Raw genomic sequence first — 16,756 nt, 5'->3', positions numbered from 1 at the left:
CTGTGAAATACCAACTATAACGGGAAAAAAATGGTTGGAAAGAATGCTGACCCTGTAATCACTGTATGGGTGTCTTCAGGATTGTGACAATCAATCAGTCATGTCTGTACCTGTAAGTTTACAAGCTGTGCGGTTGATTTTCCTTGGAGGCACAAGGCTTGAGCAATAAATGCATGCAAATCCTCCAGGCAAAGAGTGTCCACCTGACAAGGACAGAAAGAGAAAGCCAGCGTTAGGCTACAGGAAAAACAAACAAAAATCAACGTTTCTTGTAAATTGATCTCAACTACTAAACACAGGTGCGCACAAACACAGGTGCATACTGGTGCAAACGTGTGCACACACACAGGCATACACACGTGCCTACACACAGGTGCACTCACTGGCACACGCACACATAGGCACAGGCACACACATGCACAAGCACACACATGCACACAGGTACATACATAGGTGCAGAGGCACATGCACAGGTGCACTCACAGGCATGTGCACACACAGGCACACACAGACTGATGCACAAATAGGTGTAAGTATGCAGGCACACACAAACACAGGCACAGGTGCACACAAGTGCACCCACAGGCATATGCACACAAAGGCATGCACAGGCGCACTCACAGGCATATGCACACACAGGCATAGGCACACACATGCACACAGACACACGCACAGGTACACACACAGGCACATGTGTGCACACACACAGGTGCAATCACAGGCACATGCACACCCAGGCACACACAGAGGTACAAATGCACATCCGTGCAGTCCATCAGACCTTGGGGCAACAGACGACATGTGGGTGGGGAAAGCACAGCCTCTCCTCTACTGCCCACAGCCCCTGGCTGTAAAGCTCTCCTCCACAGTGTCCTCGGCTGTGCACACAACTCGCAGGCCACACTAGACAAGGGAACCTGGACTTCTAGGAAGGTTACTCGCCAGCAAGGCAGAAAGCTCCAGAATGTCTGGAGGAATCACGAGGTGCCATCTACGTCTGAGTTTTAGAGCAATACACAGGACTGTTTCTGGCAGAAACTGCACAGAGCAGACGACTTTGGTGCTTCTGGACAGGGAGCATCCACAGCTAAGCCGAGAGCTGGGGCAAATAACCACCTTCAGTGAACACAGAGGAAACCTGTCTTCAGATTCCAGGTTAGAGTAAGTCAAGACCCCCATGTGAGTCCTATCCAACCCTCTGCGGAATCAAGGTCCAACAAGAAAGTGTGAGAGAAACAAGGAGAGACAGAGAAGCCAGAAAAAGGAAGAAACAGAATGGGAGCAGCTGGGTGTCAAGTCAATTATGAAGCTGAAGAGAGGACCGAAGAGCAAAAAGGACGGGCACTGCAACCCACCGACAGTGAGCTCTGCTCCACTGCCCTCCACTGCCTCACCCGGTCATGAGGCCACAACGTTCCTCACTCAGCCACTTACTGTCATTACCGGAATACAGAACTTCTTTTCTCAGAGGAGCGCATTCTGTGGCAAGCAAAGGCTTGAAGACAAAGAACCAGGAAAACAACCACAAACCCGCCGGTGACAATCCCACTGATTTTTCCTGGGTAATCAAAATGGCTAATATGCCTACTCCCCATAAACTGACCCACCACACACAAATCAGAAAGACTGCTCCGTAGGGACCACGAAAGGCATCGCATCAAGTACTTCTCGCAGGTGTCACCTCCGCCCAGGTTGAAAATAGTGTAAGATCCGGTGACATTCTCTGTCACTATACTATCCCATTTTTATTCCAAAGGAGGTGTTCTCTTTGTATCAATGACAGCAATTCTAATTATGTCAAGGGGAGAAAATCTACAAATGTATGGTACTCATGAACAAGAGAAAAGATCCCAGTCTTAGAAGCAGGACCAAGTGTGACCCCCATCTCTCTGAACAGACGGAGCTGCGTTGGTATGTAATTCTTCCTGCCATCAGTAACTCTTGAAGAACACTGCTCTTAAAATACCAACCTATGAGAAAAGAGTAACTACTTAATGTCATCTTTTTTCATAGTTAACCAATTTCACACTCTACCACCATTTTTATAGTTAAATTTAAAACATATTAGAGGATGCCAAAGATCCTTAGTAATATCCAATCTTTTTAGAACTGCACGCCATGGATATAACTGTCACACTTATAAGGCGTGTATTATCATAAAGCATTTGCTCTATTTTACACTACATAAAATAAGCACCATTTCTATGATGCAAACTCACCCTTTCAGAGGATTCTCCCAGCTAAGGCTTTAATAAAATCTTTTGTTATTGTTGTTAACTTGGAGGTCAGACCAAACTAGTGTGTTTACTTTCTCTGCAGTTTCTATGCACTGAATAGTATTCAATTTTATCCATACTGCACACTGAAACACCTAATTTAGGCTTAACTATATAAAACTATGATATTTTTATAATTTATTTTTTTTAGCTTCACTAAGTCTAAGAGAATAATTATCCCTGTGAATGAAAATACAGTACCTTCTTAATCTAAGGAATACCATTGGCTGGTCCATTTGTTGTTTTCTAGTTTTAAAAGGTTCCAATTTAAACATCTCCTTTAAAGCCAAGCCACCAAGTCTACTTGTGATAACTTACGCTGAAGACACTTTATGTAAAAGGTCATTATTAACAGGAAAAAGGTAAAAATTCTCCTCCTGATGCTGGTTTTGCTTCGGGTTTATACATACAGGGATGTAAAGCTAGTATTCTAAGATTCTGGACTTTCTCTGGTTGAAGTGGATTTTAATAACTGACAATCACCTGCACAATTAATGAGAGAGTAGAGCTGTGTTGAATGACCACAAACAGGCTCAACAACCCATCTCTACTGCTGGAAAAAACAATTCGACGTTTGTGTCCCAGGAGTACTGACGCAACGGCATACCTGTGGCTGCACACATACAGGACTGAGGACAAAACACACTTTTTTTATGGGTGAGGAAACTGCATATTGGCTATCCATCACTTCCCAATCCACACTATGGCTCAACTTCAACCCTAGGCACCTGTAGACTAATGAACAATGCACAGAAAATATTAACTGATATTATATGCGTGCATATTTAATATCAAAAGAAATATGTTTTTACATTTAAATATTAACTAATTCCTGTGATCCTATATTAGTTTATACTTTTGCTAATAACTCTTGTGCAAATAATGAAGGATTCTACTCAAAATAGCAATGCAAAAATTAAATTTATTTGATACATTTAAACCAATCATGAAACAATAAAATCTCTAAGAGCTATTTAGCCATACCACATTTTCACAAAATATAAAATGTAGAGTTAGCTAGACTAGGCAGGCCCAAGATGACATTTAGAAAGGAAAAACCAGCATAAGCTTCTCTTGGGACATAATTCTATAATAAGAATAAATTTCTTAAAGACAATCGATATTTCATAATGTAAATTCAGGTCTGAAAAACAGAATTATATAACTCTATTCCAGGCAAATGAAAATTTAATGGTTATTACAAGTAGACTCATCACATAGGGAGATCAGAAGAGCTGACAAAGTGGCCTGAGAGGCCAGGAGAGCTCAAGAGAAAGAGTCGATGGGCTGAAGAGACAGACACTTTGTCAACAGTGAGACAAAAATCATCTTAAATTAACAGAGCGGGGAAGGGAGGCAGGGAGGAGGTGTGCAAAGAAAGAGGGGCTGGAAGATGGAGGTATCTCCAGCCCCTCTTTAAGGTGTCCAAATGTTATCATGTATGTAGAAAACTATTAAAAAGGGAAATCTCTTAATTGGCCTTTACGATTTCACACATACACTAAGTGCTGCAATTCCTAACCATGGTCTATGGTCTACAGCATACTAAGTTAGCAGGTTAGGAGGACAGCAATGGTGATGACAACGATACCCGCAAGCACCTTATTGGGGCACTTCTGCAAAACGCTTTTCATGTTTTCTAGAATGTGACTGCCCCAGTAACCCTGGGAGGAAGCTGTTATTATTATCTCACTTTCAGACAGACAAAGGCAAGAGCTCAGTCAACGACAGCTGGACGAAGGGGTGAACTTCACTCAAGAAAGCTGAAGCGATTTGCCCAGAGGAACAGAGCCACTGAGGAAGAAGCCTGGACTGCAGCCAAGTCCCTTCTCACACTGCACTAACCCAGGAACAGCCACCCGGACAACACCCCAAAAATCGGCAGGCACAAAAAGCATGAGAAAGTTTAAGCAAAGCAAAGCGGTTTCCTTCACCTGAAAGATTCCTGAGCCACCAGTACTCTTATGTGCACCACGGTCTCTAAGTCTGAGAGAGCACAGAACCTTTTCTACTTCTAGAGCATCTCAAAGGACTAAATGTTCCATGGAACAGACATAGGAAAACGATGCTCAGGCGACCAGCCCACAGCAACATCCCACAGCCCGCATCTCCCGAACGGTGAGGCCAGCAGTAAACAGCAGATCGCAGTGACTGGAACAAGGAGCTCAACACTACCTGGACAAAGAGGTAGATCAAGAGGCAGCACAAAGCTTTGAATGGGTTCTCCACGGTTTGCAGTTCTTCTTTGGAGGAGGAAAGGTTGAAGCAGGCTAGGAGTGTGTCCAAACGCCGGGCTTGTACTCCTGGCTCTTGGCTCAGCCACAGTATTTTCAAACTGGGCGTCCCCCCTAGTGAAAAAAACAACGGTCCATTTACCATTATTCTTTGCAGCAGCAAGTCATAATATGCTTCTTGTAGAACACAGTTAAAGGAAGCAAATCTCTTCCCTTCCTGATAAACTTGGGACTTTAAAGCACAAAGGAACTAGAAAGCAAACATAAACAGAGCCTGCTAGTTTAAAAACAAAACAAAGTAAAACCTAACTGACAGGCATATGTGTATTTCATTGAAAGCATTCTTTGTCTTTATTTTAATGGCTAAGTTTTGAGGGAAACTAGGGGCTTTTTTGTTTCACCCAGGCTGTACCCTCTATAGTTAAGAATGCTTTTCAGAACATGTTTCAAATGTACTGAGATAGATGCAGCCACGATGGAGCACTGGTTGGAACATCATCAATCTACCCCTTTGGTTTGCTCTCTTTTACTCCCCTCAACCAATGGTTTTTGAACGTTCATGTGCAAAACAGTCAGCTGTAGAGACTATAAAAATGCACTTTGCTGGAATCTATGTGAAGAAATTCTGATTTAACAGGTATGGGTGTCTGGAAATCTTCATCTTAACAACCGAGAAGGCTTGGAGGCAGGTCGTCTGTAGACCCTGTGCTTTGGAAAGCACTTCCCTAAACCTATTAAACAAACAGAAATTCCCCAAATCTAACTATGAGTGTTTCATTTCCATATTTTATGTATACAGTTAAATGGTTAAAATCAAAAGAAAAAGCCCTAAGTCATTTACTTAAATCACAAGAAACTGTGGTGTGTCTGAAGGAAGACACACACAGCTGCAGACACAGGGGCAGCTCTGTCTCTACCTCTGAACAGAGAGATGCCAGTACTACGATCGGGCACACTGTGATCGGTAACACATCTCCTGCTATCACCAGCAGCTGTGACTTTCTTTTAGGGCCACGTGGCTATACTCATATAGTGTTTGCCAAAAGTCTAAGGATGGCTAGAATCTAAGTGTCGCACACATCTATTACTAAGGAAACAAAACTCACTGCCACATGGTTTCAGAATTAAACGACTCAAAAAAGGAAATTCTTCTCTTTCTTTTCTTACATGTCCACGATGCCATTTACTATACTCAGTGGTGTATTTCCATCACCAGAATGAAGCAAGCAGGCAAAAGTCACCTACATTTCTGAAATGGCAGAAGTGTTCCCTCTACCAGAAAAGCTTGCTCACTATTTATTTTGGAGGGGAAAAAAAAATCTTTTTTCTCTTTAGAGAAAGAAAATGCCAAAGATAATTGCAAAAAAATATCTACAGCACTAGTACTTAAGATAGAGATATTATTTTGAGATAATCACTGTGTCAGCAACTACATCTTAGAAACATACTTTCAGGAAAATAATCATTGAAGGCAGGGCCTACAGCTTGTGGGCCAAATCCGACTTGCTGCCTATTGTTCTATAGCCTGTGAACTAAAAACAGTTTTCATATTTTTATTTACTTTATTTCATTTATTTATTTATTTATTTTTTAAAAAGATGACCAGTAAGGGGATCTTAACCCTTGACTTGGTGTTATCAGCACCACGCTCTCCCCAAGTGAGCCACGGGCCAGCCCAAAATGGCTGAAAAAAATTAATAATATGAGAAAATGATATGAAATTCCAGTTTCAATGTCCACCAACAAGGTGCTGTTGGAACACTGCCACGCTCACTGGTGTGCCCACCGTCTGTGGCTCCAACCCTACTCTGATGACATGATTGAGACCACATGGAAGGCAAGACCTAAAAACTCACCATCAGACCTTTCACAGAAAAAGCTTGCCAACCTCTGATCTAAGTAAATAATGCATCTTCCATTACTATAGTTATTCAAATATACTAAAGTATTTGAAAAGTATTTTTTTCTGAACACAAAAGTCAAACATTGTAAAAATTTTTAAAAAACAGAAAAGCATAGAGAAGAAAATAAAAATAACCAACAATCTTACCACCCAGGTATAACCATATTTGGAATACAGCTTCTAGTCCTTTTTCTCAATGCATATAAAACATTATGAACATAGCTGAGAGAGTCCAGTGGTGGACAGTGTAAGATTTTGCCTTGCCTTTCATTTGCTTATACATATAATTTTAATACAAAAAGAAAAAAAGTAGAGGTTCATGAGGTATATGTAGACACGAGTATAGTGTGAGTGACAAACTAACACTATGGCTGTTCCTGAATGAACAGTTAGGGACTGCTTACTCATGGCCCTGTGACTCACTCCCTGCAGGGACAAAACTCCAGGGAAGAGATTTATAAGTGTCTGTCTAAAAAAAGACTGGAGGGAAAGAAACACAAAACTATTCAATTGTTTACCAGCTTTTTTTTTTTTTTTTTAACCTACATTGTCACAGAAGTTTCTGTGAAGGCTGAGAACTGAAAAAGCCATTCACCCGTTCATATGCACTGATGCCTACAGTCCTAGGTGCTCTGCCTGGTCCCAGTGGCCCCACACGAAAGATGAACAGTGCTGCCTGGGGAGAGCTTGCAGGAGAAAGCATGCAAACAAACTGTAATACCACAGTGCAAAGGTTTCATTAGGAATACTGAAGGTCAAAGAGAACAACAGACTGGGGCAAGGGCCTCAAGGGGGTTTTCATAGAAGAGATGGGCAGGAACATCTGGGCTGGGCTTTGCTGGATGAAGAACATTTCCTCTGGGATTGAAAGGAGGCAGGAATGGGTATGTGATAAAAACCCTTCCTGCTGTCCTCCTTCCTACCCATCTGTCCAAACATTCAATTCATCAGCCACTTAACGTCTACTTTTGAGTAACTAGCACATGCCAGACATCATGGTAGGAACTGGAGCCAGACGTAGGAATGAAAAAGACTCAGCGTCTGCCCTCAGGGAGTTTGCAATCTAGTGGAACACACAGGAACTAAGCAAATAACAACAATAATACAGAACTACAAAGTGAGCTAAAGAAGAAAAGCACAGAGGACTCCAACTAGGGAGCGGGGGAAGAGCATGCAAGAGAGATTTGAGCTGAGATGTGAAGAGCAAGAATTAATTAGGATGAAACAGGAAAGGGGCAAGTTTAGGGAAGGGACACCTCGGCAGCACAGATCTTTACCCTAAGAACGACAGGAAGACACTGAAGGCCGACCTGAAAGAATGTGCTCTGTGCTTTGGAAGAGGGCTCGGGCTACATGGGAGTTTGACTGGAGGAACATGCAAAGGGAAACGGAAAGAAGGCAGAGAGGCGAGGGATGGGAAGAGGCAGACGGGTCTAAGGGGGATCTAAGAGACGACCAGGTGAAAGATACACAGAGGGAGAGGAAGACCCCAGACTTACGGCTTCTGGGCTAGACAGGTGTGGTGGCGCTTACTGCGATAGAAAACAACAGGGTTCCACAGTGAGGCGCCAGCAGAGAAGCTGCAAGTGCAGGCATCAGTGCGCATGAATGGACTGAACCATTTCTTTATGGAATTGATGAGTTTTACTTTTCCTTCCCCAGTATCTTTTATTAGACCGTCAACCTCAGTATCATCTGGAAATGCAAATTCTTGGGTCCCATCCCAGACGTTAGAAATTCTAGGGGTGGGGCCTAGTGATGTTTTAAACATGCCTGCAGGTGATTCTGATGCAGACAAAGTTTGAATACCACTCGACATCCTTCAACAAAAAGGCTAAGAAACCGTTTACACGGACAAAAAAGAAAACGTACCAATAACAAAGGAATTGGTTCTTGAGGAGGTCTAATAATACAATAGATTATAGAAAACTACCATAATGAAAAACATGCCCTCATAAATCTCTTTAATATCAGAATTTTAATCCTAAATTCAATCAGTAACTTACTTAGTCAAGAAATATTCACTAAATGCCTATGTGTATATTAAATTAGGAAACAAGGCATATCCATAGCTTTCTCCAAAACTTGCAGGTCTTTGTCTTTAATAGAAGGCAGCATATTTCAAGGTTATGTTCTGTCTTTTGATGCTACAAGCAGAACATCCCTTGGACATGTGGAGGTCCTTTGATGACTCTACAAAAAGGCCTTAATTATAATATTGCTTCTTTTCCAAAATGTCAGGTCCTCCTGTCCATGCAGAGATTTACTCCTCAGCTGACAGATTTCCAGTCATCATCTTAACTAGGGGAGGGCGTGAATTTTTTTGAAGGACCACTGAGTTTAGTTCTCTTCTAGTGGTAAGCTCACTCTAAGAAAAATGGTTAACTCTGGTGTGATAACCTACAATGGCTGAGACTATAAAATGCAAAGGAAATTAAGTAAGTAATTTCTGTTTACAAGGAACATATCTTAATTACAACTGTAAAGTAGATCAGCTCAGAGGAGAGCAGCTCAAACCAGCTGGTGTGGAAAAGAACACACACACACACACACACACACACACACACACAGACACACAAACACACACACACACACAAAATCTAGGTCGTGGGAGAAGACATGCTGCCAACAAAAATCAAAGGTGGCCCCTGCACTTTGCCCAGTGTTCCATGGGCAGCTGAAATGTTTCCAGCAGTAATCTAGAGACCTAAACAAGCAATCTGGACTCCAGGTCGCCCACCAGCACATCTAAAACACATCAGCCTCAGAAATCTAATTACATAACTTGGTAAAAGTTTTTGTATGAACAGATGGATAGGACAGCCTTGGAGCTGATCAGGAGGGACTAAGCCCCAGAGGACCCAGCAGGAGGATGGGCAAAGGAGGTCATTTCTATGACTGACAGCTCTGAGGACCATCTTGAAGGATGTCTGGGAGGACTTCACCCCAGGGTGAAGGTGTGAAACAACCCCTTTTGTGTTTTTACAGGTCTAAGCACAGGTGAATGAATAAAAGACATGCTAGATGCTAACCCATGACACTTTTATGTGTTGTCCATATGGAAAAAAAGTATTTTAATAGCTGGGTTTTTAAAATTATCTCAAGGTTATTTTCTTTGCATATTGCTAGGGCAAAAACAAAAACAAAAACAAAAAGTCTGGCTTTTGTCCACTCTCAGGATCTGAGAGGTAAAACTCCTAGAATTAACCTGCATATATTCTATTTCTCAAGTTCACTTGTAAAGTTTTAATTCACAAGTTCAATTTAAATGAATATTTATTTAGCATTCTCTGTTGGTAGAGCATTCCTGGACAAAAGAAAACAAAATAAAAAACCGTGAGTACTCACATGCAAAGTGAACCTTTATTCTAGCCAGATGAACTTCAATAGCTTATTTATAATAAGCAAAAAAATTTATTCAGATACAAACAGAGTAGAATACATTAAGAGCTCAATATATAAAACTCCACACTTTTGTGGATAAGTGGTCTAATGTTGTGCTTGCAAAATGACATTGTTACAATGCGTCTATCTAATGAGTGAATGTGGCTATGAAATGTATTCAAATCAAAATCCAACTCTCATTTTGTGACTCTACTGTGCATTGGAAATACACTTACTTGACAAAGCTTCATACTATTTTTACAAACGGGAGAAAAACTGCTATTGAGATTTTAACACACTTATCTTGGTCTGTGATGGCCAGAGTAGGTAGTTCAGAGACTGGTGGGTACATGAGCAGCCCCTTACCGAGTGCATGCACACGCACATACATAACAGCCTTCTTTTACCACTCACAGAAATCTCCAAGATCTGTCAAGACTTTCTTGACCCATATGCACTGAATGTCGAGATGAAAACCCTCAATGGTATATGTAGGAGTAGCCAAAACAAAAAAACTTCACTACAATCTTTAACAGCAAATGACAGAATAAATCAACTACAGCCCTCCCTTTTCTTTTCCATGAAATGTATGACTTCACCTCATTTCATTTTGTAAAACAGTCTTTTAAGATATTCTGTAAGCTCTGGTAAATGAAAAGATCTCATGTAGCTAAGAAATTCTACTCTTAGTGATTATTGAGTGACACTTAAGTCATTCAAGACAGACAAATTACCAATCAGATGTGTGCAATTAACTTTCTTAGGTTTCTAAAATAAGGATATGCTTGTAATGACTAACAAATGACACTGAGAACAGAAAATATCACCTGTACTTTGTCTAAAGAAGAACCTCCAGTTCTGGTGATAGAAAAGGCTATTTCAAATTCTTGCTTTTTGTCTGGTCTGCACCCACAGAATGCAGAATGTTAGAGACATGGAGACGCAAGAGAGCAGGCGTGGTGTACGGAGAACGAGAGACACACGCACAACCCATGGCCACCTTAGGAGCCACGACAGGGAAAGGAAGCTAAGCTGTATCCTCATTGTGTTTCAGAAACACCATCTTTCAGGATACAAAGAGTACTTTAAAAAATTCATGGGAAAATAGAATTAAAAGATAACACAAATCTTTCCGTGAAGTTTTTGAAGTGCCCTCATATTGTAAAATAAATGAAATGTAGCATATGCATCCTATACATGTACACACATGCACAGACACAAAGACAGGGAACACAGACAGGAATCAGACCAGTGTCTTGGTCCATGTGAGCTGCTATAACAGAATACCATAAAATGGGTGTGAGGAAAACGGAGTCAGTATAGTCAGGCCCCCTCGCCTCATATCTGGCTGGGTATGTTCAGCATATCCATTATAAGCAAGTTATATAAGAGTGGTGCGACTGCACATGCACGCCCATGTACTCCTTGGCTTGTTGCCAGCATTGTGTACTTTCAGTATGAAAGGCAATTGCTCTGAACTGCTGGCCGGCAGAGCTCATATCAGAATAAAGCATGTCTATCCTGTTATCAGCCGCCAGAATCTTTTTTCAGCTACCTGACTCATGACCTGCACAGGACAGGGCAGAGGGGTCTATGATCCAGTCCAACACTGGGTAACATAACAACAGAAATCTATTTCTCAAGGTTCTGGAGGCTGGGAAGTCCAGATCAAGGTGCCAGCATGGTTTGGTGAAGGCCACCTCCTGGTCACGGATGGCACCTTTTCACTGTGTCCTCACATGGTGGAAGAGGCAAGGCAGCATTCTGGGGCTTCTTTTATAAGGGCACTAAATCCCACCTAGTCACCTAATCACCTGCCAAAGGCCCTTCCTCCTAATACCAACACAGTCGTAATTAAGTTTTCAACATATAAATTTGGGGGTACACAAACATTCAGACCATAGCAACCAGTAATGAGATTTCTTTTTCTGCTCCCTGGCTGGTCAATTTTAATTCTTTCCCCTTCCTAACTTTTAAGTAATCTCTATACTTTTTTCCTGCAACCCTTCTGCCTCCCTTCCACTTTGCTGAAAAATATCTGTGATTTCTTTTTTGTTTTTACCATTGAAGAAAGCAAGTATTAAATCACATGTGCTCAGAGAAAAAAGTCTTTAAAAGAGAAAGAACACTGGCAACTATATCAAGAGACTCACTGAAAAATACAGCATTTATGAGATCAACCTAATTAAAATGAACTTAGAAGAACAAGAAAAATCAGATATGGGATCCGATGGTAACTCTAATGGCAACACTGTTGCTTGTCTTAGTTGGAAACAGCTGCCTCTAAGGTGGCAACAAGAACATTTCAAAGGTTTTCCTGAAAGGTGGAAAGAGGGTCAATCGGCAGGATCCTACTCTTTTCAATTATACATTGTGTAAGTGAGAATGCCTGAGACAGGAAATTGGATTGTCTGCCTTCCACTTTAGTATAAAATTCTTTGGGATTTTCCTCATGGATACTGAAAAGCATTTAAATGTTTAAATTTTGTCTATCATAAATAACGAAGAGAATCATTTGTCTAAATCAGCTGCAATGAAAGCTCAAAACCATATTTCTAGTTTACATGAATGTGTCAGAGACATGGCCCTCCGTGTATGGCGCTGGCTTCCAGAACTCCTTCCAGAAGCAGAAACCTGACTCATGTCTCTGAAGCTACACGCAAAGACTTTGCAACTCAGCCAAGGAGAATGCTCCATAAGCCCCAGAAGGAGTCTCTCTGATACCAATATGACTTCTAGAATTTAGTAAACATTATACAGAGTGGGCTTTAAAATCAACTCATGATATGATGATGAACAGCCAAATATTCTCTTTAATTCAAACAATGAAGACAACTGTAATAATCATTTTCCATATTATTTTTAGAAAGATACTATAAGATGAAAATTACATACATAACAAAACGTTTTTGGAAAATATTTTTGGCTAAAACAAGAGGATGTCTCTCTCCACAAAGCCCATTCCAGAGTGACAGAAGCATCATCTGCTCTATGATAATACTGGGGGACCTGAACACACCTCTCGGCATAGGACAGATCATCTAGGCAGCAAATCAACAGAGTAACCACTACTCTTTCAGAGGGAGAGGAGAAATCTAGGGTAACTGGGGGGTGGGGGTGGGGTGGAAAGGGGGACAGGGAGAGATTGGACAAGGGCATAAAGAATAATTGTGATTTGTAACAATATATGTGCTAGTAATATTGATTTGATCAACATACATCAACATTGAACCCCCAAAATATGTATAATCAATCATGATTCAAAAAAAAAATTTTAAAAATTAAAAAAATAAAAAAATAAAAATAAGTAAAAAATACTTCTCGCTATAAAAACAAATGTCAATGTATTTTACTCTGTTTTTGTGATATTTACTTTTTTAGATTTGAGTCTATCACTGATTAACAGAATAAGGGAACATTCCCTATAATAGCTTTTCTCAGCTTCTCTCCCCACACAATTCCACTTATTAAAAAAACCAAAAAACAAAACCATTTGCAGTGCTCAGAGCCATATGTGGTAAATTGCAGGCTTGTGTGATGACAGACAATAGTGACAGCAGAGCATTCAACACATATAAAACATCAAAGTTTTAGAAAAACACTTGTTCTCTGAAACAATGACATGGGCCACTACAAACAAACCCCGCCTCGAACGCCCCCCTGCAGTGGCAAACACCTGACCCTCCTCAGACACTGACCACGTGCACGGAGAAAGGCTTCTCTTCAGGTTTCCCTCAGCTAATTTTACGTGAACTTTGTCTTTCTGTCCCTCGTGTTTTAAGATCCCGCCCATGAAAATAAAACATTTTTCCAGTTAAAATAACACTCCTCTACCTCTTCTCTCCCGCTCCAGAACTCATCAAAGTAACTTTCAGTGGTGGAGAAAAGAAAAGAGACGACTGAAACCGAATATCAAGAACCCAATCTTGTCAAACGCTGAGGACGTCTGCTGAGTGACTGCTGGGGGTTGGGCCCTGGGGCCGCTGCAGCAGTGGACTCTGACCACGGCCAACCGATGCTTCTTTCCTCTCCCACTGCTGTGGACCCTGAGCAGGGTGGAGGGAGAAGAGAGGCAGAGCCACGCGGCAGACCGGTCCAAGGTAAATCTGCTATGGCGCCCTTTCTTACGTTGTTTTAGTATGTTATTAGATAGGTACATTCATCGCGGGCCAAGGGTTGAGTACATGCAGTTCTGGAAAAAGATGCTTCCACAACTGATCCATTTTTGGACTTACACAATGAATATATTTTTGACTTATTTAAATCAAGGCTGTCTGTACCTGGAACAGTCATCTGCAGGGGCCTGACGAGGTCCGGGTGCCTCAGTGGGTTCCCAGGGTACACAAACCACTCCTTGACAGCCGGGCAGGTGCTGGTGCCATCTGCATAAAGATAGCTGGGTCAGTAGAAGCACAAGAACATGTGTTACCACGCTCAGTGTCGCAGTCTGCCCAGGTGGGCCAACTCAAAGTCCATGAGCGCAGTAAGTTCTCACAACCAAAGTGCCTGGGTGACCTTAGTCATCCAACAGTTGGTTTCCTACCCTCCATCTGAGGGTAATCCATTCATTCCAACAAAAACTATAACCTCTGGAACTGACCAAAATCTCAGAACAAAACAATTAAACAAACAAGCAGACAGCTTACCATCTTGATGGTTCCTGCGACGTCCTGCCTCCCTCCCTGCCACCCCACGCTGTTCAGAAAACATTTAGAGAAAACTGCTGGAACACGGGAGTCCTTTCTGGTCTTGAACTCACTAACTAACGTAAGCATCTACCAAAACTATTACTGCATTAGACTATATGAAAAGCTGGTAGAAATAATCTAAAGCAAAGGCTCTTCTGCATGTTGGTAATAACTGCCATAAAAATTTCAGTCTGACTCCAACACTTACTCTACTCGGCAAGTTGGGGTGAGAGGAAGACTTTCTTACTCAACACTCCCAGCCCGTCTTCTCTGCAGCACCCACTGCCCATTCCCCCGCCTGCCTTCCCGCCCTGGCCCCATGGGCCTCCAGACCACCCTCCGAGGACCCCATCCTCCACCAGCCCTTCTCCTGTCTTGCGAGCCTCTCTTTGGGCTCCTGCATGTTCAAGCCCTCCTGGACTCCACAGCCCTCTGCAGCCACCACTCCGCTCTGACCGACAGGGCCAGCTCCCTGCCAGCAGCCTCACCTGCTCACTCACTCCTCGAGTCCACCCACACATTCCACATTGTTTGTGTAACCCTCACAAGCACTCTGCAAGGAGGCAGTAGTAGCTACATCCCCATGCTACACAAAAGGAACAAAAGGCCCAGAGAGGTTAAATATCGCATATCTAGTAAGCAGAAGACCCATGACTGAACCACTAGGTTTACTCTCCCCACAGGTGTCTAAGGTTCAACACACCTGAAGGTTAATTTACCATCTTCCTTCCCAATGCCTTTTCCCCACTGTATTCCCTATCTTAGTGATGGTAACTCCAGCTTCATGGCATCTCGGCTGTGACCTCTCCTGCACTCCGCACACCCACGAAACCACAGGCCTGTAAACAGACTCTGGCTGCAGCCCACCCACCCTTCCCCCACACCGGCATCACTGCCTGTCCTCAACCGGTGGCAACAGGCCCCAGTGCACTCCTGTCCCTACTCCATTTCCATCCAAGCCGTCCTCCACTGTAAATGGAGGCTTTTTGGTTTTTGCTTTTTAAAAATGAAACTTGACCAGGTTGCTTCTTAGCTAAGATCCCTCAATAGCTGCCCAAGAACCCCAGAAAAAAGTGAAGACCCCTGTCTGCCTACTGTATGCCTCTCCACCCTGCAGCTCTCACACCAAGCTGCCGCAGAATCACCAGAGGCTGTGTGAAAGCACAGATCCAGCCCACTCCCCAAGTCCTGGCTCAGCAGGTTTCTGGAGTGGGCCCCACTGAGAACAATGGCTCTGGCTCACACTTCATGCTTCAGCCATGCTGAAGAACTGCATGGTCTTCAAACTCACCATGCCTCTTCCTGCCTCCACTTCTCTCCTAACCGGCCCTCCCCAACCCCTCCTCCTGCAACCAGGCACGCTGCCACTGCCACAGGACCTGCCCGGGGTCCTGAGGCATAGATCTAGGGACTGAGCCCTCCTCTCGCAACCAGGCAAGAAACACACCAAAAACACTACTTCCACAGCCACCACAATAGCCACAGCTGCTGCAAAAGCAGCTAGACACCACAACCACCGTGCAGATGGCCTGCCAGCCCCTCGAGTGCATTGACACAAGGAGAGTCACCAGTGGAGACCGAAGAAAAGAGGATGTCTCTCTCCACAAAGCCCATTCCAGAGTGATAGAAGAAGCATCTGCTCTATGATAATACTGGGGGACCTGAACACACCTCTCAGCATTGGACAGATCATCTAGGCAACAAATCAACACAGTAACCATTACTCTTTCAGAAGGAGAGAAGAAATCTAGGGTTATCAGAGGTGGGAGGGGGAGGGAGAGGGGGATGGGGGGAGATTAGACAAGGGGCATAAAGAATAAGTACGATTTGTAACAATACACACACTAGTAATATTGATTTGATCAACATACATCAACATTGAACCCCCAAAATATGTATAATCAATTATGATTCAATAAAAAAGAGGAAAAACAAAAAATACAAAAACCCCCACAAAAACAAAGGAAACACCCTCTTTCTAAGTAACCCTCCTGACTAGGTTTTCATTATATTGAAAAGTAGTCAGCCGAGTGGGTGGCGTCCTGAAGTGCTCTTTCAAGAAGGGTGCAGTCTCTCTGCCAAAAGACGACTCCGACGAGGCTTTAGGAACTCAAAACACTGCCACTGTCTTCTTGAGGAACCACCAACATATTCACAACACCACACTGCATGCCATCTGTGCAGAAGTGATCATTTGTCATCTGAAACTTCACAACACAGAAGTTTAAGGTCGGCTTCCCAAAGAGTTTTAGTTCTAAATAACTTATAAAG

At 42.7% G+C, this 16,756-nt stretch overlaps 1 protein-coding gene across 4 annotated transcripts in view; it reads right to left on the bottom strand.

Annotated features, from left to right (window-relative positions):
- FAM120B (family with sequence similarity 120 member B) overlaps positions 1-16,756 on the bottom strand; it is an 86,648-nt gene that overhangs the window by 48,023 nt on the left and 21,869 nt on the right. For 3 of the 4 annotated variants that reach the window (XM_063097779.1, XM_063097784.1, XM_063097780.1), the window contains 3 exons: positions 14,078-14,179; positions 4,452-4,624; positions 111-203 (listed from right to left, as the gene is read on the bottom strand). In XM_063097779.1, the coding sequence (XP_062953849.1) occupies positions 111-203; positions 4,452-4,624; positions 14,078-14,179 (368 nt within the window). The remainder of the gene's footprint in view (positions 1-110; positions 204-4,451; positions 4,625-14,077; positions 14,180-16,756) is intronic. The other variant, XM_063097782.1, reaches the window with a different exon arrangement.

The sequence above is a fragment of the Cynocephalus volans genome, chromosome 5, assembly GCF_027409185.1.
Source record: "Cynocephalus volans isolate mCynVol1 chromosome 5, mCynVol1.pri, whole genome shotgun sequence".
Lineage (NCBI taxonomy): Eukaryota > Metazoa > Chordata > Mammalia > Dermoptera > Cynocephalidae > Cynocephalus > Cynocephalus volans.
Note: the sequence above shows the minus strand (reverse complement) of the source record. Positions and strands in the feature narration are given on the sequence as shown.